This window comes from Carcharodon carcharias, chromosome 18 (assembly GCF_017639515.1).
Source record: "Carcharodon carcharias isolate sCarCar2 chromosome 18, sCarCar2.pri, whole genome shotgun sequence".
Classification (NCBI taxonomy): domain Eukaryota; kingdom Metazoa; phylum Chordata; class Chondrichthyes; order Lamniformes; family Lamnidae; genus Carcharodon; species Carcharodon carcharias.
The window spans coordinates 99,281,789-99,308,247 of NC_054484.1; the positions used below are offsets into that span (position 1 = coordinate 99,281,789).

At 45.3% G+C, this 26,459-nt stretch overlaps 1 protein-coding gene across 4 annotated transcripts in view; it reads left to right on the forward strand.

Annotated features, from left to right (window-relative positions):
- shroom2a (shroom family member 2a) overlaps window positions 1-26,201 on the forward strand; it is a 247,364-nt gene extending 221,163 nt beyond the window's left edge. For 3 of the 4 annotated variants that reach the window (XM_041211557.1, XM_041211560.1, XM_041211559.1), the window contains 5 exons: window positions 14,679-15,371; window positions 19,681-20,223; window positions 20,775-20,943; window positions 22,869-23,141; window positions 25,417-26,201. In XM_041211557.1, coding sequence (XP_041067491.1) covers window positions 14,679-15,371; window positions 19,681-20,223; window positions 20,775-20,943; window positions 22,869-23,141; window positions 25,417-25,686 — 1,948 coding nt within the window. In that variant the 3' untranslated portion in view covers window positions 25,687-26,201. Of the gene's footprint in view, window positions 1-720; window positions 895-14,678; window positions 15,372-19,680; window positions 20,224-20,774; window positions 20,944-22,868; window positions 23,142-25,416 lie in introns of those variants that run through there. The other variant, XM_041211561.1, reaches the window with a different exon arrangement.
- Window positions 26,202-26,459: the final 258 nt, after the last annotated feature.

A 26,459-nucleotide genomic window follows, 5' to 3' on the forward strand; every position in this document is an offset into this window, starting at 1 on the left:
AAGGAAGCCCCGTCTGACTCTTTGAAAGAGTTATCCAATTAATTCCATTCCCCTGCACTTACCATATTGGCCACCATTTTCCAATTATTTATCCAATCCCCTTTTGAAAACTATTATTGAACCTGCTTCCACCAATCTCTCAGGCAGTGCATTCCAGATCATCATAATTTGCTGCGTAAAAATATTCCTTCTAATCTCCCCTCTGGCCCTTTTGTCAATTATCTTAAATCTGCATCCTCTGGTTACCGACCCTCCTGCCAGTGGAAACAGTTTCTCCATGTTGACTCTCTCAAAACGCCACATAATTTTGAACCTCTCTATTAAAGCTCATTTTAACATTCTCTGCTCTGAGGGGAACACTCCCAGCTGCTGATGGTCGGTACGATTTTTATCAAGCCAAATAGGGGGAAAAAATAATCGTGCAGATGTAATCCGCAAATTGATGTTTCAGCTCGAGGCTTTTTGGTTTTAATGTGCATGTTTCTTTCGTCGTTTTGGAAGAGTTTGTGGAACGTTTTGATGGGAGAGCCAGACTGAAGCTTTAGGGTTGGTTCAGCCCTTTGACTGGGTGAGGTCACTGCCAGAGATGTAATGTGCAGGCTCAGCCAATCAGCTGTGTGGTATGGGTGGGGCACAGAGGGAGTGCAGGGGGGTGTGGGGGGGTGGGGTTTATGGTGGAACATCTGTGAGATTGTCACTCGAATGTAAATCATTACAGCAAAGGCAGCCTGGTGTGGGAAACATGGAGTGAGAGCTCACCCATTTGGAACAGGGAGATGTTTTGAAAGCAGTCACGTTGTATAGAGGGTCCTGTCATTTAAACGTCAGAGAGAGAGAGAGAGCGAGACAGTCATCTCTAGCTGAGGGGGTAGGACTTCTTTCTATCAGACAGAGGTAAGTTCTCTGGAGAAGTGAGGAAATTTGCGTGCAGCGATGTGTAAGCTTTTCAAACGCCCATTGCTATTTTAAAGTTATGGTTAGTTGTGTTCAGCAATTTTGTTTAAATCACCGGATGCTGCTGTGTGTTTCCTCATTGGGCTGTTCCTCTCCTCTGGAGCTGGCACATCCTTTTCTGTCACAATCTACCTCTCACATACATTTCTTCATGGTGCAAAGGAAGGGTCGGAGTGGGGTAGAGGGGTAGTGAATGTTTGGAGATGAGAGAGGGACGCAGCTTTTTTAAAAGTCTTGCAAGAGTTCTGGCTTAAACTAGAACATGAAAAAAAAATAAAGTTTTTCTGTGAGCTCTTTGAAATGCAAATTAGCAGGGAGTGAATGGTAAGCACATGTCAGGTCTATTTGAATTTGCTGTAATGATGCCAGATTTGAAGTAGATCACAGGATGTGGAAGAGAAAGACAGTCAGGTAATTAGGCAGGTAACCCATGCTCTGCCAAATCCTGAGGAAAGTTCTACTTCTGCAATTTGCTTCCCATATCCTCTGAGCTCCCCCCGTGTTGGGAGTGAAAGTTCCCTTTAACTGCTCTCTGTGCGAGTGGGAATGCAGCAGGACTCTGTGCTGACTTTTTAAGCAGAATCAAAATATTGACGTAGGATTTTCATCTCCCTTGTCCTTTGTACGGTTCCTTTAAAGGGACACTGTCTCACTTGAAGTGACACTGTTTGGCAAGCCTTTGCCTTGTATGTTCTTCTCCTCACTCCAGCTCTGACGGCTGTGCCCCCTTCAGCTCACCAGAGCCTGAATCTCTGGAATTCCCTCCCTAAACCACTGTACCTCTTCATCAGTGTTCACTCTAATTCCCTCTAAGCTGCAAGAGTGTTCAGCCAACCGGAGGTTCCCGTGGAGACTGCCCACAAGTGAGCCCGTTTAAGATACCGTGCATGCGTGGCTGTGTAAAACAATTTAAAGGGCCCGCATACTTAAGCCAATCACCCACACACGCTACAAAAACAATTGAGAGGGTATACTGCTTTCCATCCACCTCTCTCGCTCTCCACTTTTAATAGGCTCATTAAAACTTACCCTCTTTGACCAAGATTTTAGCCACTTGTCCTTTGGTTCAGTGTAATTTTTTTATATAAGATTGTGTTCCTGTGAAGTTACCTTTCCACATTTTACTATGCTAAAGGTGCTATATAGGTAAAGTTGTTGTTGTGTTTATATAGTGAGATAAATCACTTGTGTTGTTTTTTTTTTGCCAAGAACTTTTTAAATGCAGCTGGCCTCCTTTAGGTAGGGATGGTCCCTTTAAATAGTTCTGTACTGTCTTAATGCTTTACTGTTCTAGAGCACCATTATAAAAGAGGCTGTTGTGTGAGAGGGGGGCATCAGCACAGAATCAGTAAATCTGTGTCACATTGGCTTTTGAAACACTTTGCTGTTCCGCCCGATGCTCAAAAAGCTCACAAAGTGACCTCTCGTGACAATCGGGCATGGTCTGAGGCCTCTGCTCTGACTCCTGGTTACAGCGAGGTGCTGTGTTATGGCCTGGGCCCCCCCACCTCAGAAATCTGTGACGTTTGTAGGCTGAAAGGTGGTGGGGGGGGACCGGGGTAGTGTTTACAGCTGTCCTCATCCTACACCCCCCTGTTCACTTGTCCCCTCAGTCACTGACAGGAAAGGTGAGTTGACAGGGCTGGGTCGGCGCCTCCTCAATTTCTTCCCCTCCCTGTGGGCTCACCCCCACCTCCTCAAGGGCAGTTAGAGACAGCCAACAAATGCTGTCATTGCCAGCGTACCCCCTCGTCCCACAAGCAAATAAGCAAAAATAACTTGGCTCTTATTCCATCCCAGAGTAGCAAGGACAATGCCAGCAATGGCTTCAGCTCCTGCCCTCTCAACACGGCCTTTGGAGTCTCCCAGTTGAATGAGGCTCAGCACCTTGGCAGAAAAATCATACAGATCGTCAAAATGAAATGCACGTTTTTAAAAAATTTAAAACCTGTGTGTGTTTTTAACTTTCCTGGAATGGTTTTGATAACTCGTTATATGCAAAATATTGAGGATGAGGGAATGAGGCTGTTTGGCCCAGGGAGCAGCTGTAGTTGGAAATTGGTGACGAAACCTTCAGTGAAATGTCAAACTGGCACTGGCAACACTGCCAGAGTAGTACAGAGTGGTGCGAAGTCCATGCTGTGTAAGAGAGAGAATGTGGTGTCGTGGTTGTGTCACCGTGCCAATAGTCCAGAGAACAGGAGTTCAGATCCCACCAGGCTGCTTTGAGAATTTGAATTCAGCTTAAAAATAAATCTGGAAATAAATTGATAGTGTTAGTAAAAGCGACCACGAAAGCTGTCGGCTGTTGTTTAAAAACCCCCAACTGGCTCGTTGTACTTTAGAGAAGGGAACCTGCCATCCTTACTTGGCCTGAGAGCTACGTGGCCCCCTATCCCACACCAACATGGTGGACTCTTACCTTCCCTCTAAAATGGCCGCTCGGTCGTATCAAAGTGCGTCACAGGAAAGGCTTGTCATCACCATCTCAGGACAACTAGAGTTGGGCAGTAAATGCTGGCATTGCCTGCGTTGTCTGCATCCTGAGGATGAATATATTCAGAGAGTTTGTGAAGTTCGGCTGGAACCAGGAGATGAGTGCAGGACAGACCTATAGGGGAGAGGCCCCCAGGGACAGAGTTGGGGTTTGCTGAGCTGAGCGGGGAGAGTGCAAGGGGCAGATATGGAGGATTAACATAGAGAGATCTGGATTGAAGGGGACAGTTAAACCAGCAAGGAGGGAAAACAAAAACAGAATCAGAGAATTAAAGACAAAAGCTCTGAGATAAAGAGACTGAGGAGGGAGGAAGGACAAGAAATATATTAGAGAGGGTAAAGGGGACCCTAATGCAGCTGGATGGGGAGGGGATCAGAGACAGATTTACAAATAGTTTTACAAACGGTGAGTAGTGAAAGCTCAAGTAACTTGGGCCATGGAATAATGAAACCTTTCAAGGTTCAAACCTTGGCTGTTTGTTTTCTGTGTAGGGAAGGATAAACTTGGCAGTGTCACTGTGTATTATCATTCTGTACACTCATAAATAAAAAGATTAGCACAACTGGTGGCGTTTGCAATTCACATTAAAACACAGAGCAACAACAAAGCTTGTATTTATATAGCATCACTAATGTAATAAAATGGCACACGGCTCTTCACAGGAATGATATTAAACAAAATTTGACCTTGAGCCACATTAGGACAGAGGACCAAGAATGTGGTTAAAGTGGCAGGTTTTAAAGGAGCTTTTTAAAGAAGGAGAGGACATGGGGAGGTTCAGGGAGGAACTCCAAAGTTTCGGGCTTTGGCAGCTGAATGCATGGCCACCAGTGGTGGAGAGAAGGAAAATGGCGATGCACAGAAGGCCAGAATTGGAAAAGTGCAGAGATCTTGGAGGGTTATAGTGCTGGACAAGGTTACAGAGACAGGAGTGAGGGTGGGGGGTTGTGTTGGTGAAGTCAATAGAGGGCTTTTGACACAAGGATGAGAATTTTAAATTCAAGGTATTGTTGGACTGGGAAGCAACCTAGGTCAGCAAGCAGAGGACTAGGTACCGTGAGGACATGGGCAGCAGAGTTTTGGATGAGCCCATTTATGGAGGAAGCATATTCTTGTCTGTGAATTCCTGGTGAACGATACAGTTACTACATCAAGCCCTCACAACAAACTGTCCATCACCATTTTGAGATTGAAATCCTTCTGGGTCAGCTCCCAGCAATAAGAAAGTGAGCTTTTCTTTGATTTATTGATAAGAGTTGTTGTCTTACGGGAATGCAGTGCCTTTGGATACAGGGCAGGTTTATCTCTTAGTGAGACTACGTTCACACATTATCAACCACAAAATCCCTTCTGCCTGTTGACTGATTTACTGACAGCTTTGGCCAAAAGCAAATGATGACAGGATAAGGTGGTTCAATAGGGTGGCAGAGGAGTAGGAGGGGATTGAGATACCAGAGCTCATGTCTGAGATTTCCACCTACTGAACGCCTAATCTCAACACTGAGATCGCTACTAGAATATGGTATCATAGATCCAAACAGAAAAAAGCCATCAAGTATATAGTCCTCTGCTCAGACTGCACCTCGAGCACTATATCTAGTTCAGAGCACAGAGGAGAGGTTGAAACATTAGAGGCAATGGAAAGATTCATTATACTATTGAAGATGCAATTGGATACCACCATGGTGTGGGGGGAGCAGTGAGGGGTTGGGGCTGGTGGAAATGTGCTTATTTAAGGTCTTTCTGGGTGTGTAGATTAATATGGACAAATGACCTTCCCCCATCAGCAGTCATCGTAGAGGATTCCTAACCTCGCAGGTCTCAGCTGTGACTCGCTGGTGGCTTTCTTTTCCCTCAAAGTCTGAAGGTTGAGGGATGATATCCCATTCCAGAAGCTTGAGCACATGCTGTAGGCTGATACTCCAGTGTAGCACTTGAGGGGGTGCTGCACTGTCAGAGATGCCATCTTTCTTCCCTCTCGGGAATATAATGGATTCCATGGTGCTGTTCTAAGAAGAGCAGGGGAGTTTTCCCTCAGCGTTCTGTTCAATATTTCTCCCTCAATCATCACAAAAACTGATTAACTGCTCATTACCCATTGCTGTTTGTAGGAGTTTCCTGTGCGCTAATTGGCTGCTTCCCTTCCTACGTCACAACAGTGACTACAATTCAAAAGTACCTCATTGGCTGTAAAGGACTTTGGGACATTCTGAGGTTACTGAAACTGCTATACAAATGCAATTCTTTATTATTGAAGGATTTAAGCAGAGAGTGTCTTTCCCACACTTCTGCACTAGCAGCTTATGGAATGTTGGCACAGGCAAATCTTGCTGTCTTGTCTGAGGTGACTGAACAGAGGAAAGCAGAGAAAAGACAAATGGGTGAAGTCTGGAATTCTACACTTTCGGTGTGTAGTAGAATTAAAGACAGCGCCTAGACTCCGCTGACTTAGGTAATGTGAGCTAAGGCCAGGGGTAGCAGCATTACAATTAGCATCAGTACCTCAATGTCAGGGAAAGAAAATGGGTGGGGAATCCTGCTTGTGATGCCTGGCCCTGTTGGAAGTTCACTTGTCCAGTAGGCTTGGGATCAGCCTAGGTAGCGATGTCTCCTGTGATCAAATAGCTGACAGCTTCCCCTTGAATAACCTCTGTTTGAGTGAGAATGAGGAGGACGACTGTCGTCTATGAAACCAACCTCCACCACCCAGCCAATGAGGTACTTTTGAAATGTAGTCACTGTTGTGATGTAGGAAGGGAAGCAGCCAATTAGCGCACAGGAAACTCCTACAAACAGCAATGGATAATGAGCAGTTAATCAGTTTTTGTGATGATTGAGGGAGAAATATTGGCAGAGATGGGGTGGGGGGGAGGTTTTGGGAGCATGAATATTCACTTGCCAAAGTGTGCTTTTACAGGGATCCAAGGAGCTGGATCCTTCTGCTTTCTTTATATTGTTCTAATCTCTCAGGATACACACAGTATATACACACCTGCCTGCTGTAAATTCATAAACACCATTCCACATTGGCACCACAACTGTGTGAAGTTAATGTTTACTTTGGTTGGGTCAGAGGAGTTCGTGGGAGAATGAGAGAATGCTCATGACTCATGTTTTTCAGAAGGGTTATTTTATGTGACACTATTCTCCCCGATATCCTCGAGCACAAAAGGGTCTGGGTGACATGGGGATTTTCAATTTGCACCTCTGGAACTCAGTCTGAATCCATTCCAAAGAGGAATCAGTGCTCCCCTCTCTCTTTCCTTCTGTCCCCTAGCTGCTGTTTATCATGAACTTGGGAAATTTAAACTGGAGTACTGATCAGTTTGAATCTATGTCACTAAATCTGGCCTCAGGTTCTTTTGAGTTATATACCATGGGACCCTCCCTCCCAGTGAGACTGCCAAGGGTAGGTTGGTAACCAAAATTGCCGACTTGTTGCTTTAAAGGCTATTTAGATGTTAGTGCTCTGGGCACATTGTGTACTTGGCAAGCGTTTGCCATGGCTCAATTATTAGCACTCTTACCTCTGAGTCAGAGGTTGGAGATTCAAGTCCCACACCAGAGGGTTGGGCATATAGTCTAGGTTGATAGTCCAGTGCAGTACCTGGGGAGGGGCTGCATCATCGAAGGTACCAACTTTCAGGTGACTTTGAACCAAGGATCTGTTTGTCCTGTTAGATGGATTTGAAAGATCCCATGGCACTATTTGAAGAAGAGCAGGGGAGTTCTCTTGGTGCCTTGCTCAATATTTAATCCTTGGCCAACATCATGAAAACAGATTATCTGGGCACCATCTTGTTACTGTTTGTGGGACCTTGTGTGCACATTTTCCTAATTATGGTAGTGATTATGCTTTGGGACATCCCGATGTCGTGGAAGGTGCTATATAACTGCAAGTCTTTTTCAGTATCCTGATGCAATTGTGGTTGTTTTTGAAGAAAATTGGGAAATATTTGGAGAATATATTGAGTGGTGCTAGGGATGCAAATGATCTCCATTTGTCTCTGAAATTTAAACAAAACTTATTTAAAATGAGAGGGAAACAGCCAGTCTGAAATAATAACATGAAGGGCTGAAAATACACAGCATTTGAAAAGGGAAAAGCTGGGTAGATGTTTTGTGTTCAGCCTCCCACCCTCAGCAGCAGGTCTGAGTTTGATATTCTCTTATTGCCTAGGTATTACTGTCACCCACCGCGCACCAGCTGGGTCAAGGGGTGGTAGGATGCAGGTTGGATTTCCCCCCAAGCCGCTGTATTTTCAGTCATTGTCACTGTGAGGAGCTGTTGGGTGAGGCTGGGGAATCTCCCCCAGACCCAGGGTGGCCAACCATCCAGGATTGTCCTTGGAGTTTTCTAGGAATTTTCTGGGAACTCCTTGTGAAGAAGTCTTTGCAAAGAAAGTCTGGAGAGAGATGCAGTGGTTTTTGTTGAGGTTCATCCCAAGCAGTGCTGTGACACAGGACTCTGTGCTCTACGGGCTGTTCCCAGGGACACACACCGAGACAAACATCAACTGCAGCTGGAGGATCATCAACTCGGTGAAAGACGCGCTTTGGTCTGCCCGAAACTCGTTGGTCTTCCAGTGCAAAGAGTTGTCCCTGACCGAGTGTTGCAGACTGGCACATTCCAAGGTCCAGGACTATGTGCTGAGGGACGCACTAAAGCTTGGGGCAGCCGCTGCAAAGGTGCAATGGGGAAGGGTCGCTGTCTAAGACCTTTCTGCCATAGTGCACCAAGAGGCTAGGAAAGGTATGGACCCCTCGGGCTGTATGACTCACAAGCAATGTATGCAATGAAAACTAAATGTATCATAATTGTATTGAAGCACCTCAGAATACAACATAAACTATGTCGATAACTTGAATCCCATTGCACTGTCTGTCTGTGATGACTATATTGCAATGTCTGTAATGTTCATTGATTGTATTGAAGCACCTCATGATCTATGTGGGAAAGTTGAATATGATTGCACTTTTTGGGATGGCCATTTAGAAATGTTTTGTAATGTTCTTTCAGATATTTTATGAATAAAGTATATTTTTCCAAAAAAATTTTTCTGGGAACTTAAAACAATTGCCATCACTAGGCAAAAGATGCTGCAAAAACTATGATAGCTAAAGGCTGGCAAGCCCCCAGCACCAAATGGCCTGCATCCTATGGTCTTAACAGAAGGGACTGCAGAGATAGTAGAGGCATTGGTTATAATCTTCCAAAATTCTTTCAATTCTGGAAGGGTCCCAGCTGATTGGAAAATAACTATTGTAACACCCTTATTCAAGATAGGAGGGAAACGGAAAGCAGGTAACTACAGTTAGCCTAACATCTGTCATAGGGAAATTGCTAGAATTCATTATCAAGGAGGTTATAGCAAAATACTTAGAAAATCATAATTTGATCAGGCAGGGTCAACATGGATTTGTGGAAGGGAAATCATACTTAACTAATTTATTAAAGATTTTTGAGGAAGTAACAAGTGAGGTGGATAAAGGGGAACCTGTAGATGTGGTGTATTTGGATTTCCAGAAGGCATTTGATAAGGTCCCATGTCAAAGGTTACTCCACAAGATAAGATTACGTGGTGTAGGGTTAACGAATTGACATGGATAGAGGATTACCTGGAAAAACTCAGCAGGTCTGGCAGCATCGGCGGAGAAGAAAAGAGTTGACGTTTTGAGTCCTCATGACCCTTCGACAGAACTTGCGAGAGTCATGAGGACTCGAAACGTCAACTCTTTTCTTCTCCGCCGATGCTGCCAGACCTGCTGAGTTTTTCCAGGTAATTCTGTTTTTGTTTTGGATTTCCAGCATCCGCAGTTTTTTTGTTTTTATTATTATTATATGGATAGAGGATTGGTTAGCTAACAGGAAGCAGCAAGTAGCGATAAGTGGATCCTTTTGCTGCAGCCAGTGCCACAGGGATCCTGTTGCTGGGGCCTCAATTATTTACAATCTATATCAATGACTTGGATGAAGGCACTGAATGTATGGCAGCTAAATTTGCCAATGGCACCAAGATTGGTAGGAAAGTAAATTGTCAAGAGGAGGTAGAGAATCTGCCAAGGGATATGGACAGGTTAACTGAGTGGCAAAAAAATTGGCAGATGGAGTATAATGTGGGAAAATGTGAACCTGTTCACTTTGGCAGGAAGAACAGAAAAGCAGCATATTATTTAGGTGGAGCGAGATTGCAGAACTCTGCAGTACGGAGGGATCTGGTTGTTTTGGTACAAGGATCGCACAAAGTCAGTACGCAGGTACAGCAAGCGATTAGGAAGGCAAATGGAATGTTGGCATTTATTGAAAGGGGGATGGAATATAAAAGTAGGGATGTTTTACTACAGCCGAACTGGGACTTGGTGAGTCCATATCTGGAGTACTGTGTTCAGTTTTTGTCTCCTTATTTGAAAAAAGAGTATAACTGAATTGGAAGCAGTTCAGAGAAGGTTCACTCGACTCATTCCTGGGATGAGGGGCTTATCTTATGAAGAAAGGTTGAACAGGTTGTGCCTATACCCATTGGAGTTTAGAAGAATGAGAGGAGATCTTATTGAAACATACAAGATCCTGAAGGGATTTGATAGTGTGGATACTCGGAGGAGGTTTCCACTTGTGAGAGAGACTAGAACCAGGGGACACAGTTTAAGAATAAGAGGGCTACCATTTAAGAGGGAGATGAGGCAAAAAAATTTTCTCTCAAAGGGTTGTCAGTCTGTGGAATTCTCTTTCCCAGAAAGCAGCGGAGGCTGGGTCATTGTCTAACTCTGCCTTGAATAAATTTAGATTTTTGATAGACAAGGGAGTCGATGGTTATGTGCTTCAGACAGGAAACTGGAGTTGACCGCAACCAGATCAGCCATGATCTTATTGAATGGCGGAGCTAGTTCAAAGGGCTGAATGGCCTAGTCCTGCTCCTATGAATTGGAGATGAGGCTTCCCCCCTCCCCCCAAACTCTGCTGCAAGCAACTGCTGGAGAAAAATCATTCAAAACAAAACAACTGGTGCAGTTTTTATTAATTTTATTTGGATGTTTTTGTTAATTAGTCGTAAAAAATATTAGAGATAAGGGGAGAAAAGGTTGTTCGGCTAACAGTTAAGAAATATCCGCCTCTTCACTTCCTAATTGGTTTCAGAAGGCGGGATGTCATGGTGATGACCATGTCGGTCCAATTACCAGGATTGCTTAGCGGGGTGGCTGTTGGAAGTGGGAGAACATGTGATGAATACAGCCAATCAGCATTGACAACCCTACTTTGACTCTAGTGGACATGTGATCCACTTAGTGGACAATGGGATTGGTGTAGACTGGTCACAGTTGTTGTGTGATCCAGAAAGACCAGAGAGGAACGAAAGAAATAGCATTCTAATTTAAAAGCAGCGGTTATGGTGAGGCACTTATTGTGGCGCTTGCTTTTGGTGTCAGCTTTGACTTTTGTCATTGTGTCGGAAAGCTGTGGGTTCAAGAGCCACTTCAAAGGCTTGAGCGCATAATCTGGGCTGACGCTGCAGTGTAGCGCTGAGGGAGTGCGGCACTGCCTTTAGTCAAACTGAGACCCCATCTGACCTCTCAGGTGGACGTAAAAACCTCATGGCACTATTTCAAAGATGAGCGGGGGTGTTTTTCCCAGTGACCTGGTCAACATTCATCGCTCAGCCAACATCTAACACAGATTCAGCAGGCCTGACAGCATCTGCGGAGAGGAAACAGTTAACGTGTCTAGTCCGTATGACTCTTCATCAGAACTGTTGAAGAGTCATACGGACTCGAAACGTTAACTGTGTTCCTTTCTGCAGATGCTGTCAGACCTGCTGAGTTTGTCCAGCTATTTTTGTTTTTGTTTCAGGTTTCCAGCATCCACAATATTTTGCTTTTATCTAACACAAATTGTTTGGCCATTATCTTGTTGCTGTTTGTGGGAGTTTGCTGTGTGCAAATTGGCTGCTGCATTTCCTATATTACATCTGAGACATTTCAAAAGTACTTCATTGGGTGATAAAGCACTTTAGAATATCCTGAGGTTGTGAAAGCTGCTGTATAAATATAGGTTCTTCCTTCCTTTCACCAGTTCTGGTAAGTTGGATTTGGTGTTGCACTGTGTGCGTCTAGATACAGGGGTGTTAAAAGGTTTGGAGAGATGATAGCTCAATAAATGAACCTGATTGGTTATTTCACACTTTGCAGGCTCTTTCCTCTGGGCACAACTGATTCTTGGAAGTGCTGTTCTCTCTCTCTGCTCCCTCTGAACTGTAAGACATATACAGCATGTTGCATGAGATTGAATGCAGCCTGTGCCAGTCAGAATGCTGGGTTCAACCCCATTCTTCTCCCTGTTTGCATGTGCTTTGTGACACTGACAGATATGCTGCTAATCTTTGTGCTGTTTGAAGAATGATTGATTTGGTGCACTGACTGTTTTGACCGACCGCGAAACTAAAACTTAAATAGATTGAATAAAGGGGACATAGTGATGATTAACATATTTATGAAAAACACAGAAGAGACATATTACAGCTTCTATTCATTTTCAGCAGGAATGAAACTTACTGAGGTCAGGTAATTCATTACAGACCGGGTATTAAATCAGGTCTGCCTGTCTGTGTGACTGAACTACTCACTGATGAGGTCAGCTCACTCATTGCTGGATCATCAGCACAGTCACCCGTGTAGACATTATTGAAATCAGGACAATATGTGACTCGAGAGTTGAACATTCCCGGTACTTCCTCTTGGACATGTTACAGGCTTGTATTCCAGGTTAACACTCCAATGCTGTACTGAGGGAGTGTTGCATTGTTGGAGTGCCATCTTTCAGAAGAGACATGAAACAGAGGCCCTGTTTGTCATCTTGGGTGAGCCTAAAAGATCCCACAGCACAATTGAAAAATGAGCAAGGACATCTTCTGATGTCTGAGCCAACACTTAGCCTTCAACCACCATCATTAAAGCAGATTATCCAAGAACGTACAGGCACACACGTGCACACCCCAAACAGCCTCTCCATTCAAGTTTGATTGTTTTTTCAGTGATTTGTTAAAGAAAAGGTTCCTTGTGAAGGATGATGGCGATTCTCCTGTTTTCAGTTCTGTCCCTTGGTTCACACTGAAGTCTGTGAACTGAACCAGAGTCTGATCTCCCCACCTTGAAAAGACACATTCGGGTTGCTCGCCTCATAACTGTGTGTTCCCGGCTGATTTCTTTCACACAGACTGACACGTTGGTATGACGAGCTCTAATTTAATACGAGTTACAATCTAGACCTGGACAAACTGTGCGTTGAACAGAACTTTCCACACAGGAGAAGGGAGTCAGGTCAAAAAGCTCCATTACTCCCCATAACCACTCTGGTTATGCCAATCAACGGCCAACAGAGGGGGCCATAGACCACACACATTGCCAGGCAGGTATACTTACAGAATCCGATTTAAGTAGAACATTGGACATTTCCATCTTCAGCAATGCTAAGCATGGCTCTTTGTAAAATAACACGTTGTTTCTCTGATTCTAGCAGTGGTAACACTCATGCCTCTGAGTCAAAAGGCTGTGGATCCAAGATCCAGAGGCTTGAGTGCGTAATGAAGGCTGACATTTCAGTGCTATACTGAGGGAGTGCTGCAATATCAGAGGAAGAATTAAACTGGGGCTCCATCTGCCCCTCAGATGGAACATAAAAGTCCTCATGGCGCGATTTGGAAGAGGAAAGGTGTTCACTGCAGAGTCATGGCCAATATTTATCCCTCAACCAAGATCACTTAAGGAAACAAATGATCTCGTTGTAATCACATTGCCATATGTGGGATCTTACTGTGCGCAATTTAACTGCCACATTTCCTATTTTACAACAGTGACTTCAAAAATATTTAATTGGCTGTTTGTTAAGTGCTTTTGGATGTGAAAGGTGCCACCTAAATGCAATTTCCTTTCTTCCCCATATTCCGGGAGGCAGCGCTAATGACACCAGCGTGTGGTAAGAAGCATCTAATAGTTGTGTGAAACTTCAACCTGTGCAGGGCTGTAGTCAAGCTCATGACTAGACTCTGTTTTGTTGTTAGGGTGGCTTTCTGTGTAGGCCTTCCTTGGTAACAGTGGTTATAAGTCAACGTTTTCCTCCTGGCTGCAGCCACATTTTCTACATGTGACAATGAAGGGTGGGTCTGCACCCTGAGCCCAGCGTACTGATCCTGTGCCCGTCTGTTGTGAGGTACACAGCCCTGACTACCTGACTGCCTGCTCTGTCCTGTCACTTAACCCTGAAGGAACACAGAGAATCTTATGGCCAGTTTTGGGTGTCTTCATTTAGCAAAGAGATCAGGGCTGTGAGGAAGATTGAGAAATGAAGAAATATAGATAATCCCAGGGTCAGGAGGCTCTTTCCATTCAAACTTGAGGATGGTTACGAGATATTCAAAGTTAGGGTTTAGATTTGATAAATCGGAGGGGAAAATTGGCTGCCATTGGCCAGGGTGGAGTGCATCAAGTTAAAATCATTTTAACAAAGCAACATAGAGGCTCGGTGCAATTTCGTCGTCTTTGCCATTGTGAAACGTTAGACCAGGAATGGAGCAGATTCCAAAATAAATAAATAAATTGAAAAAGGAAGTGGATAAATATGTTAAAAAGAAAAGCTTTGGAGCTGTGTGGATCTGAGTGAGCAGCTTTTCAAGAGTCAGCACAGGGTGTGATGGGCCAAATGGTCTCATCTGGTGCTGCGATTCTGTCCATTAGATAAAATGTTTTTTTTTTAATTTCGTTTGGAAGGGAACAAACTACAAGAAGGATAAAGATGATCTTGGAGGCTAAGCACTTTATGGTTGAAAAAATGTTAAGTTTTTTTATGATTAAATTGAAGACAGGTAGTTCCTTTAAAACAATTTATTGGTACAGTCAATGCAGCAGTACAACCACTCAGAATGATATTAATACGACACTGATTCAGTCTTAATTGGGAACCAGCCATCCAAGATTTACAATCGTTAGTGTCTTAGTGGTGTACAGGAAGAGGGAGTAGGCCATTCAGCCCTTCAAGCCTGTTCTATCACTCCAACAGGTCATGACTGATCTATACCTCAACTCCATTTAGAAAGAGCAGGGGGCAGTGGGAATAATTGACTAGCTCTTTTAAAGGGCCAGCTAGGGTTCAAAGGGCCAAATGGCCTCCTCCTGCACTGTAAGATTCAACGATTAAACCTTGCTTGAAGCTTATATTATGTTTTTTGATTATTGGCAGACGCCTGGATTCTGGGAGTATAGAGAGTACCTCGGAGGGACAGAAATCTCCATTGGGGCAAAATTCTAAGCACAACTGGTCTGAAAGAAATGCACAAACGAGTGAGAATCTGCCTCAGCAATGGCATGAGCGTCCAGTCACCATGCTGAGCGGGCACCGGTACCCGGGAGCGGATGGGGATGAATTGGAAAGGAAACCTGAACTGGACCATCGGCAGGCCTGTCCTGAGAACCAGACGCTGAGCACCTACTGGGCCACAGGTGAGGATCTCGTCTGGGCTGAGGAGAAACTCGCAGCGGCCAGTCGAAGGAAAGGGGCAGCGCCACCAAAAACTGACAAGAACGGACAACAGGGGCTCCCGTGTTCGGGGACAGCCCCTGTGCCGGAGCCCACGCAGGTGCCACCTGACCCGCTGTGCGTGGGCACAACCGAAGCACCGACCGGTAGCACCGAGCTACCACCCCGCTCTGCGGCCGGCGGTGACAACAGTTCACAGGGGCCTCAGCCCGGCGACCGCTCCAGGGATGCCCACTTTGGGAAAGTGCCGCTGAAAGAGGACAACAATAAAAGCTCGGCGTTCCATTTCATCCCAAAGCTACCGATGGATGTTTCCCGGTCTCCTTCTCCGCAGTTTGCACCACAGAAACTCACTGATAAGCCCCCGCTAACTGTGGAAGATGACGACCTGGCCAGGTAATTATTTATTAACAAATTGGTTTTTTTTTAAAAATCATTTTCAGGATGTGGGCGTCGCTGGCGAGGCCAGTATTTATTGCTCACCCTTAACTGCCCTTGAGAAAGTGGTGGTGAGTTGCCTTCTTGAACCGCTGCAGTTCATGTGGTGTAGGTTAGGAAGGGAGTTCCAGGATTATGACCCGGTGACAGTGAAGGAACGGCGTTGTAATTCCAAGTCAGCATGGTGAGTGGTTTGGAGGGAAACTTGTGTTACCATGTGTGCTGCTGCTCTTGTCCTTCTAGGTGTAGAGTTTGCGGGCTTGGAAGATGCTGTCGAAGGAGCCTTGCACGAAGGAGCAAACAGAGCTTTAACAATGGGGGATGTGTTAGGAGGGCCCTCCAGTAGGCTGAATAGTTATGCCCTCTCTCAGGGCAGTTATCTGGAGAGAGTAGAGAAACTGGAATTGTCCTCCTAGAGCGGAGATGGTTAAAGGGGAGATTTAATAGAGGTATTCAAAACCGCAAAGGGGGTTTTAATAGAATATTCGGGAGAAACTTTAGCTGGCAGAGGGTTCGGTAACCAGAGATTAATGATCATTGGTAAAAGAATCAAAGGGAAGATGAGGGGATGTGGAAGTTACATCCAAGGTCAGTAGAGACGGTGAGACCAAGAACATCATTACATGAAGAAGGCCTAAGGATGTACAAAGGCCTGTCTTTGGAAATATGACAGAAAATGAGGAAACTAATAGGGTGCACATATTTAATTCTGTTCCTAGGTAACGAATATGGAAGCTTCTTTAAGTTCGGGATTTATATGAGCCCCACTTTCACAATTCCTGAGGGCAATGAATAGCTGAGGCTCAAATTGCCTCCTGTTAGCTGATCTCTGGAAAGTGCCTCAACGCTGTTGGATTGTTGGAGGAGGAGGTTAATAAATGACAGCCCTCAGTCTCCCTCATGATTGTTACTTAACGATTCCTGCTGGCAAATTCATGTATGTGAGCACTGGGTGCACACAGGAATGAACCAAGGTGTGATGCCCATAACATCAAATAGCCAAAAGATGCTTCCTATCCGAGATTGCTCATGGCGTACCGGCAGTTTAGGTGTGGTACTTGAGGCAGGGTTGGGGGGGTGTGGGGGTTACTGTCAGCTCCAAACTGAGAGTGCACAAACTTTTAAACATTACTAGTTAGGCCTCAGCTTGAGTGTTGCATCCATTGCTGGGCCCCACACTTTAGGAGGGAGGTCAAGGCCTTTAAGGATGTGCGGACGAGATTAACTAGATTGGTACCAGAGATTAGGGGCTTCAGTTCTTTGTGTAGACCAGAGAAGGCGGGGGTGGTCTCCTTGGAGCAGAGTCGGTTAAGAGAGGATTTGACAGAAGTGTTCAAAGTTATGGAAGAATTACAAACAGTAGATAAGGAGAAACTGTTTGAACTGTCAGAATGGTTGTTAACCAGGGGACACAGGTTTAAGGTCATTGGTAAAGGAACCAGAGGGGAGAGGAGGAAAATTTTATTTACGCAGCAAGTTTTTAAATAATTCTTCTGTGGGATGTAGGTGTTGCCAACCAGACCAGCATTTGTTGCCTATCTCTAATTGCCCTTGAACTGCTTGTTAGGCCATTTCCGGGGACAGTTAAGAGTCAACCACATCGATGTGGGCCTGGATTCACATTTAGGCCAGACCAGGTAAGGACAGCAGATTTCCTTCCCTAAAGGACATTAGTGAACCAGGTGGGTTTTGCAACAATTGATAATTGTTGTCATGGTCACCATTACTGAGACTGGTTTTATATTAGACATTTATTAGTTGAATTTAAGCTTCACCGGCTGCTGTGGGTGTATGTATTACGAGTGCAGTGACATAACCATTACACCACCATTACGATCTGGAAGATGTTGCCCGAAAGAGTGATGGAAGCAGATTCAATAGTAACTTTCGACAAAGAATTGGATAAACACTTGAAAAGAAATGGTTTGCAGGGCTGTTTGGGGAAGAGCAGGTAAAGACACAATGGGCCTGTGCTGTATGGTTCTGTGGAAAGGTTTATGTCTGGAGAGGATTTCCTTGTTTCTCAGCTCCATATGGATATGCAACGTAGTGACATTGCCCATTCCTGTTTTGCAATTTGAGGCTCCAGGTTTAAGCCAGACACCAAATTCAGATGGTATTTCCAATGATAGAAAGCAGTTCTGTTGAAGTGTCATGAGGACTCGAAACGTCAACTCTTTTCTTCTCCGCCGAAGTTGCCAGACCTGCTGAGTTTTTCCAGGTAATTCTGTTTTTGTGATAGAAAGCAGGCGTCCGGCAGAGCCAATTCTTTTTTTTTCAATTATTAGCTTGTGTTTTAAACAGAAGTTTTCAACGGGAGCTGTTCCCGCTATTGTGTGCCTCCTTTGCAGCATTGTGTCATAAATCACCTCAAGGGATGCTAAAAAACAAAATCTGACACCAAGTCACACAAAGAGGTATGAGGGCAGGCGCCTGAAGCTTGGTCAAAGAGAGAGATTTTAATTTCAGGACACACAGCCCACCAGAGCAGGACCTTATTGCTTTCACTGTACCCAGATTGAACTGTTTACTTTGAAAGAACGGCTTCTGTCTATGCAGGGTCTTCACAGCCTCAGGACATTCCAGACACCTGCCAATAACAAAGTTTTAAAACTCAGCAGGTCTGGCAGCATCTGCGGAGAGGGACACAGTTAATGTTTGGAGTCCGTATGACCCTTCAACAGAACTAAGGAAAATTCCGATGAAGGGTCATACGGACTCGAAACGTTAACCGTGTCCCTCTCCGCAGATGCTGTCAGACCTGCTGAGTTTTTTCCAGCTATATTTGTTTTTGTTTCAGATTTCCAGGATCCGCAGTATTTTGCTTTTAACAAAGTTTTAATGTAGGGAATGCAGCTTGTGCACAGCAAGCTCCCACACACAGCAGTAAGATGAATGACTGGATTATTTGTTTTTGTGATGTTGCTTGAGAGGTAAATATTGGCCAGGACGTTGGGCATTTGGTGGGGGGGTGTGAGGGGTGGGGGCGGGGTGAGGGAGGTGGGGGGGTGAGGTGAGGGCGGGGAGGTGGGGGGGGTGTGAGGGGTGGGGGTGGGTTGGGGGAGGTAGGGGGTGGGGGAGGTGGGAGCGGGGAGGTGGGGTCGGGGTGGGGGAGGTGGGGGTCGGGGTGGGGGAGGTGGGGGGCAGGTTGGGGGAGGTGGGAGCGTGGGAAGGTGGGGGTCGGGGTGGGGTAGGTGGGAGCGGGGAGGTGGGGGGCGGGGTGGGGGAGGTGAGGGCGGGAAGGTGGGGGCAGGGTTGGGGAGGTGGGGGTTGGGGTGGGGGAGGTGGGAGCGGGGAGGTGGGGGGCGGGGTGGGGGGCGGGGTGGGGGAAGTGAGGGCGGGAAGGTGGGGGGCAGGGTTGGGGAGGTGGGGGTTAGGGTGGGGGAGGTGGGAGCGGGGTGGGGGAGGTGGCGGAGTGGGGGGACTCTCTGTTCTTCAAACAGTGTCGTGGAATGTTTTATGCCCACTTGGGATGGCAACTCTGACAAAGCGGCAACTCTGACAAAGCAGCACCTCTTCAGTCCTGCACTGACATGTGAGCCTAGGTTTTGCACCCAAGTAACTGGTGTGGAAGTCAAAGCAGCACCCTTCTGACTCGGAGTTCCAGAGCCATTGCTGAAAGAGGAGAAATGCGCATCAGCAGTCACATCGAGGTACTGGGATTGTTTCACAACTCCTCAGGAGCTACCTATCAGATGTTGCAGTGTTAAATGGTTGCCAAATCATACTGGAATGCCCATTGTGTGTTCTCAGTGGGTGAGACTCCACAGAAGGAATGCGAAGCAAGACAATGAGCATTTGTGTCTTTAGTTCTTTCTCCTTGTGACTGGCTTCTTTTTACTCAATATCCTTTCTGTAAACGGTCTTAAAGGTGGACTGAGTTAGCTGCGCAGCACTGCCTTTTATTATTCATGCATTCTTGCAAACGGCCATTCAATACCACATATTCACTTCTTGTCAGTTAGCAATCTTATCAGTCATTTCACCCAGAATGATTATTCGTGGCATTCAATGTAAAGACTTAGCAGCTAATCGCGGTAAGGGAAGTAACGCTTGTGGCTACCTTGAGAAGCCAGTCAGCTTGTGTGTTGATTCATACGTTGAGAAAGGTCTGTGTGAATTGCAGAAGACTGGTCTCAAAGCAAGCTGGACAGCCATTGCAGCAGAGGACCTGTTGTCTCCTCTCTGACTGACCTTTTGCACTGCAGTATCCTTCCCTCCTCGTGCCTCCTTTCTGCTGAGAAATGTTTTTTTTATCTTTTGACAGGATCGAGAAAGTGACAGAGAACAACACGACGGTCAAGAAAGTGCCGATTAAGATAGTCTGTTCGGAAAGCCAGACAGAGAAGGAAAGTCGGCACAACCTCCTGAACAACGTGGACCTCATTGGCTTCGGCAACAAAGAGCAGCTGCAAAGCATCGGGACCTGCGAGCATCCTTATTCACTCTTTGCCGCGTACTCCAGACAGGAGCCAGAGCCACAGTGGGTCAGGAAGACCAGTCTGAGCATCGCACAGTCTGAAGTGGCAGCAAGCAGCTCGAGGGAGAACAAGGAACTCTCTCCTGTGCCCAGCCACGTGAAAACTAGAGAGAAGAGCGTCGAGGACATCAAATCCGAGGAATTGGTGAAGGAGATTGTTGACAAAGATCGATCCCTGGCTGATATTTTGTCTCCTAATTCTAAAATGAAGACCACAATGGATTTGATGGAAGGGATATTCCCCAAAGATGACACTTTCTTGCAGGAAGCACAGCAACGCAGGAAGCTGCTTCCTAGTCGATCTTTCTCGCCCAAGACTGCAGAGGAAAGGTAAGGACATTGTTTAAGAGTAAGCAGCTAGGAAAATTCACATGGAGGTGTCTGCCCAGGGTTCTCAGCTCAGTGGAATTCATTAATGTAGCATTTGCAGTTCTTCCCTGTTTGGAGTTTTAGGGATGTAGGCATTGCTGGCAAGACTGGAATTTATTGGCCATCCCTCATTGTCCTGAGAAGCTGACCTTCTGGAACCATTGAGTAGCAGGTTTAGTATAACCACTTCAGAAGGTAGAGAAGAGTCAGCCACGTTCTCTATAAAACTCACTGCTCAGCCCCAATTTTCCACAGACACTGGCATGTGCCTGACCTCAATTCTTAGGGCTGTTTGGCTCCTACACCTTCCCATCAGGGCTACAGCAAACCAGTAAAAATTTGCCCAGCATAAGATTGCAAAGCGCTCAGCCCTTGGCCATTAGAGGCTCAGTCAGTTGAGAAGAAAGCCAGCAGTGTGCTCCTGCTGATGGTACATGAATGGAGGTCACTTTATTTGATGAAATTTGGCATGCGGTGCTTTAGTGCTTATTATAGGATGTGTCTCTGACCAGGGAAGAAGAGATTATGCCCATTGGAGTCTCTCTCACCACGAGCTCAACTTACTACAGCACATCTGCACCGAAGGCTGAGCTGCTGAATAAGATGAAGGATATGCAGCAGCAGATGGAGGAAGAAGAGGACTCCGAAGATGAACTCAATCATGACCTTACAGAAAAGAAGGTAATTCATCTGGTAATTCATTCAACCTAAGGAATCGAGGTACTGAGGGGCACTGCCCTGTAGTACCTGGCCTCTGCTTAGTATAGAATGCAACTGCTAAACTGCCTTAGATATAGCTGGCTTAGATCCAGCAATGACTGTCACACTTATTGGAATGCTTGTGGCTCCTAATGTGTTCTTCATTTGTAATGCTCATTTGTAAGAGCTCTCTGAAATGTCGTGGCATGATGCTGCATCTTTGTTTAAAATGGGAGGCGATGTTTAAAATGGGAGGTGATGTTCCCCTTGGAATGGAGCCATATACACAGAGCAGAATCTATATCACTACTTTTTAAAGAGCTGTTTATTTTCTTCAGTTGCAATCGCAGTGAGCGACCTCAAGTTGTTTTAAAATTATCTTATTTACACAGAATTTATTGCACAGGAACAGGCCATTCAGCCCAACGAAGCCCATGTTTATGCTATACATGAGCTCCTCCCATTTCACCCTATCAACATATCCTTCGATTCCTTTCTCCTTCATGCTCTTATCTAGCTCAGTCTTAAATGCATCTCTGCTATTTGCCTCACTACTCTATATGGTAGAGAGTTCCACGTTCTGCAAAATCCCAGTCTATCCCTTGAAGATGAGAGCTGGTATCTTCTTAGAACTTAGAAGGTGCCTTTGGAGGGGGCAGGATAAATGCACAGAGTTTCTTTGGGCTGCAGCTAGTGCCAGGAGAACCTGATTGATAACAAAAATCTGGTATGAAGTCTACATGACTTGCTGTAGGTCAGAGCTGGGATATGTAGTGGGCAGCTACTGATTGCTTTGGTATTTTGTGTAACTGGCTACACTCTAGCAGTGACTTCATGAATTGCTAGGGGACCCAAAGTCTTTGCCTCTCCATCTGAACTAGGAAGTTGGTAAGGGTATTACTGTAGGCTGCGTGATGGGGAAAGAGCAGCCCCACAGCTTGGTGTAGGTGTCACAGTAGCTTGAACTAGAGAGTCTTAAACCATGGCTCTTTGTTCATGCCAAACTTCTGACTGACCATACTAAAGGTTCAGTAAACTGTGGAATGCTGTCAGTCAGACTCTGTGGTCCATTGCTCTCCATAAAAATCACTGACTAGCCACAGGTTTGGATACAGAGCCACAGTTTTAGCCACATGCACTCATTTTAGCAGAAAACCCCGTACACACAATCACATTCTGCAGGTAAATGTGCTCCATGTGTGTATTTAAACATTGAGCCAGGGAATAAGGCACTCACAACAGTCAAAAAAACAGCCCAGCACTCTGCTTTTCATTTCAACCTTTTACCAAAAGAAGGGTTAAAATTCATATGCACACACCATGCAAATATGAATATGAGATCATAATCCATTATTTGTTATTTATTTATTAATCACAAATGCAATTAGCCACACCTGGAGCCACATTACCTACATGTGGCCTGTGGTGAATGTATTGATGTAACAAAGGTCTACAAACCAGCGTCTCCACAGGTCTGAAGTGTGTAAATTTGTAAACTAAGTGAGTTCTTTTTCATAATGCCACTGATTAAAACTAGGATTGAGGCAAGGATCGATCTGTTTCCAGGAGGGTTCTTTATTCCAGTTTTTCTACTGCCAAGTTCCATTTGCAGAAACTAAGAACTTCTGTGTGGTTAGCAGCCAAAGAATCCACTTTCTTCCTTTTCACACCCAATCACTGCTGCATCATAACAGCAAGTTATGTACAGCCATAGTCTTAGGCTATTAAACATGTGACTTTAGTGAGGGCTCACAATGAAAATCCATGAAAAAAGAGGGGTCCAAGATCAAGTGTAGACAGCCTGAGATTGTGGGAAGATTGGCTCTGCAGTGCGGTGTTTCTGAAAATCCTGGGGGTCTTTTTACCAATTTTGCTCAGCAGAATAAAGTCTTGTTTTGGTCCCACAGCAAGAGCTGATTGACAGCATAAGCAAGAAGCTGCAGGTGCTGCGTGAGGCCCGAGAAAGCCTACAGGATGACATACAGGCCAACAATCTCCTAGGTGACGAGGTGGAGGCCTTCGTCAAAGAGGTCTGCAAACCCAACGAGTTCGACAAGTTCCGAATGTTCATTGGGGATCTGGACAAAATAGTCAACCTGCTGCTGTCCCTTTCTGGTCGGCTGGCCAGAGTAGAGAATGCCCTCAACACCTTGGAGGAGAGTGCCTCTCCGGACGAGCGGGTATGTGGTTTTGTGTCTTCCCTCATTGTTCAAGACTTTGCCACCTAACAAGAGAGGCCACACAAAAGCATCAGTGTCATTATTTAGTGTAGTGTTTATGATACTGGGCTAGTCAGCCGGGGGTTAGGCTGATAAGTCACGAAATGTCAGTTCCCACCCCAGTATGGTAGTTTGAGTATTTGAATTCAGTTTACAAAACCTGGAAATGAACAGTTAGGATCAGTAAAAATGATCATGAAGCCATTAAATTGTTGAAAGGGTCAATTGATTCATTAAATGCTCTTGAGGAAGGGAAGCTGCCGTTCTTGCCCAGTCTGACATGTATCTGACTTCAGTCCCACTCAACTTCCCTCTGAAGGGGCCTTTGACTTATTACAAAGGAGGATGCTCACCATCAGCTGAGAGCAACATGGAATACACAATAAATATCAGCCATGCCGTTACTATGTGCTGTTCTGGTTCTGGTCATGGTCACCTCATTACAGAAAGGGTGTGATTGCACTTAGTGAGGGTACAGAGGAGATTTACAAGGATGTTGCTAGGACTGTGAGGCAAGATTGGATAGGCTGGGGTTGTTCTCCTTGGAACAGAGAAGGATGAGGGGAGATTTGATTGAGATGTACAAAATTGTGAGGGGCCTGGATAGAGGGGATGGGAAGGGCCTATTAACTTAGCAGAGAGGTCAGTGACTCAGCGGCATAGCTTTAAAGTGATTGGTAGAAAGATTAGAGGGGAGATGAGGAAAAATCTTTTCTCCCAGAGGGTTGTAGTGGTCTGAACTCACTGAAAGGATAGTAGAGGCAGAAACCCTCAACTCATTTAAAAGATGTCTGGATGTGCACCTGAAGTTCTGTAACCTGCAGAGCTACGGACCAAGTGCTGGGAAGTGGGGTGAGGCTGGGTAGCACGTTTATCAGCTGGTGCAGGCAGGATGGGCCGAGTGGTCTCTTTTTGTGCCGTATACTTCCTATGATTCTATGCCAGTGACACCTTCAAAGTCTGATCACTTAGAAAACAATCTGTACTTGCTATGTGCAGCGATCTGACCCACCTCATAATCATTAAGTTCAGCTCCTGAATGGAATAATTTGCACTGCTAACAGAACTATTACCAAATATTAAATAATAACTCCACTTATTCCAGAGACCTATCCATACTTTGTATTCCAGGCACCTAAGTGCACGTAACCATGACATTGAAAGTAATTGTTTCATTTTAGTCGTATATTATGGAGAAAAGATGACGATGGTTCTAGAACCACAAACAGCAAAGACTGAAAGAGATGGACATTTTTGGACAGAGATTCCTAACCCTGGTGTCCTTGCAGATTCACTGGTCAATGCTGGCTATCAGAATGAAGAAGATGAAAGAACTTACATTTATATAGTTCCTTTTGCCATTCTGAAACATTTTAAAACCAATGAAATTCTTTTTTCATCACGGTTTGTAATGTGGTGAACCGTAGCTGCCAATTTGCACACAGCAAGATCCCAGCAACAGCAGTGAAATAATGACCAGACCATCTGTTTTGGTGATGTTGGATGAGAGAGAAATATTGGCTAGTGCACTAGGAAGAACTTGCCTGCTCTTGCTAATGCCATATGACCTTTTACATTTACCTGAGAGGACAGACTGAGCCTTGGGTTTAACATCTCATCCAAAAGATGCACCCCTGACAGTGCAGCACTCCCTCAATGCTGCACTGGACTGACAGCCTGGATTTTGTGAGGAGCTCTCCGTTGTGGGGCTTGAACCCATGACCGTTTGACTCAGATGTGAGGATTCTAACAACTGAAACAAAAATGGTGCCTAAAGTCCAAGGCTGTCCTGAACTCCGAGTTAATTATGTATAGTACCCAGGGAGGAGCTCATCCACATAGACCAGGAATACCTCAGCTCCAAGGAGAATAATCAGTCAGGGATCCTACTCCTGAACATTATCCATTGATTTTTGCTAGAGAACCCACGTGTGAGGATTCTGGAGATGCCTTTCCTGGTTGAATGGCCTGCTGACACACTAACTGGTGTGAGGTAGTATAAACCAAGCATCACCCCAACAAACAGCGGCACCTACTTGAGAGTATAACCAGAATCACATCCTTAACGGGGAGCTGATTTTGGAACAAGGGTATGGAGAGCTGTCTTGCTTGAGGGTTTCTTCACAGTGGCTTCAGCAAACGTAGTTCCCTCAGTGTTTCTGCAGAAATGAGTGGGGTAAGTTTTATCAAATATTTAACAGATTCATGCTTTGCGTTTTTTTTTCTCTGTTTGCAGAGGACCCTCACTCAAAAACAAAAGCTGCTTACAAGGCAGCACGAAGATGCAAAGGAGCTGAAGGAGAACTTGGACAGGAGGGAGCGGGTGGTGTTTGACATCCTTTCCAGTTACCTGACGGACGAGCTCCTCCAGGACTACGAGCACTTTGTGAAGATGAAATCGGCCCTCATCATTGAGCAAAGGGAACTGGAGGACAAGATCAAGCTGGGAGAGGAGCAGCTGAAGTGTCTCCTGGAGAGCCTGCCCCTCGATGGCAAGCCAAAGTAGAAACCGAGGGGTTAACTCGTAACTGGGCACCGAGAGCAGCCATCAGCGCCTGCTCCCCCTCTTTCTGTCGGTGTGTGTGGTATAGCTGGATCTGTCCACTGGGGGAGCTGAGCGTGGGAGGAATCACGCGAAGAATTGAGGCCACGAGCCCGAGCTGCAATGTTCCATGCAGAACCGAGTTCTGTCATATTGAACATTTAATGTTTTTAAACTTCAGGATATTTAATCACATACACTTAACAATCTGTCTGTTGCCACCCCAACACCCACCGCTGTCCCCTGCCAATTTGTCCTGCTTTTATCTGAGAAGAATGGAAAAGAAAGAGAACGTTCATTACTGGTTTTGATCAAGATCCTGATACCTGTCACTCTGTTCCCAAACAGGTTCTTTCTTTTGGATAAACATGACACATTCATAAAATGATGTGATAACTGGATATTTTTTCTTTAAAAAAAGAATGTGCATTAAATTAATTTATTGTAGCAATTATTAAAGTAAATAGGTTGTGACAGAAGCTAACAGTGTTAGTTTAGAGTCTGGTCATTGGAAAAATCAATGTCGGTACACTTTTACATTTTATTTCTTGGTTTACAGAGCTTTACACTCAAACTGAGCAGCACAGCAGGTACCCATGCCTTTTGCACGACTGAACCATCTTTCACACACTCCTGCCGGCCTCCAAATGTACCTATTAAAAACTTGTAGATATCAAGACTTAGGTCAGCTCAAGAAGGAACCAGTCAAATCTTGCACCTCGGAATGGTCCTGCGCT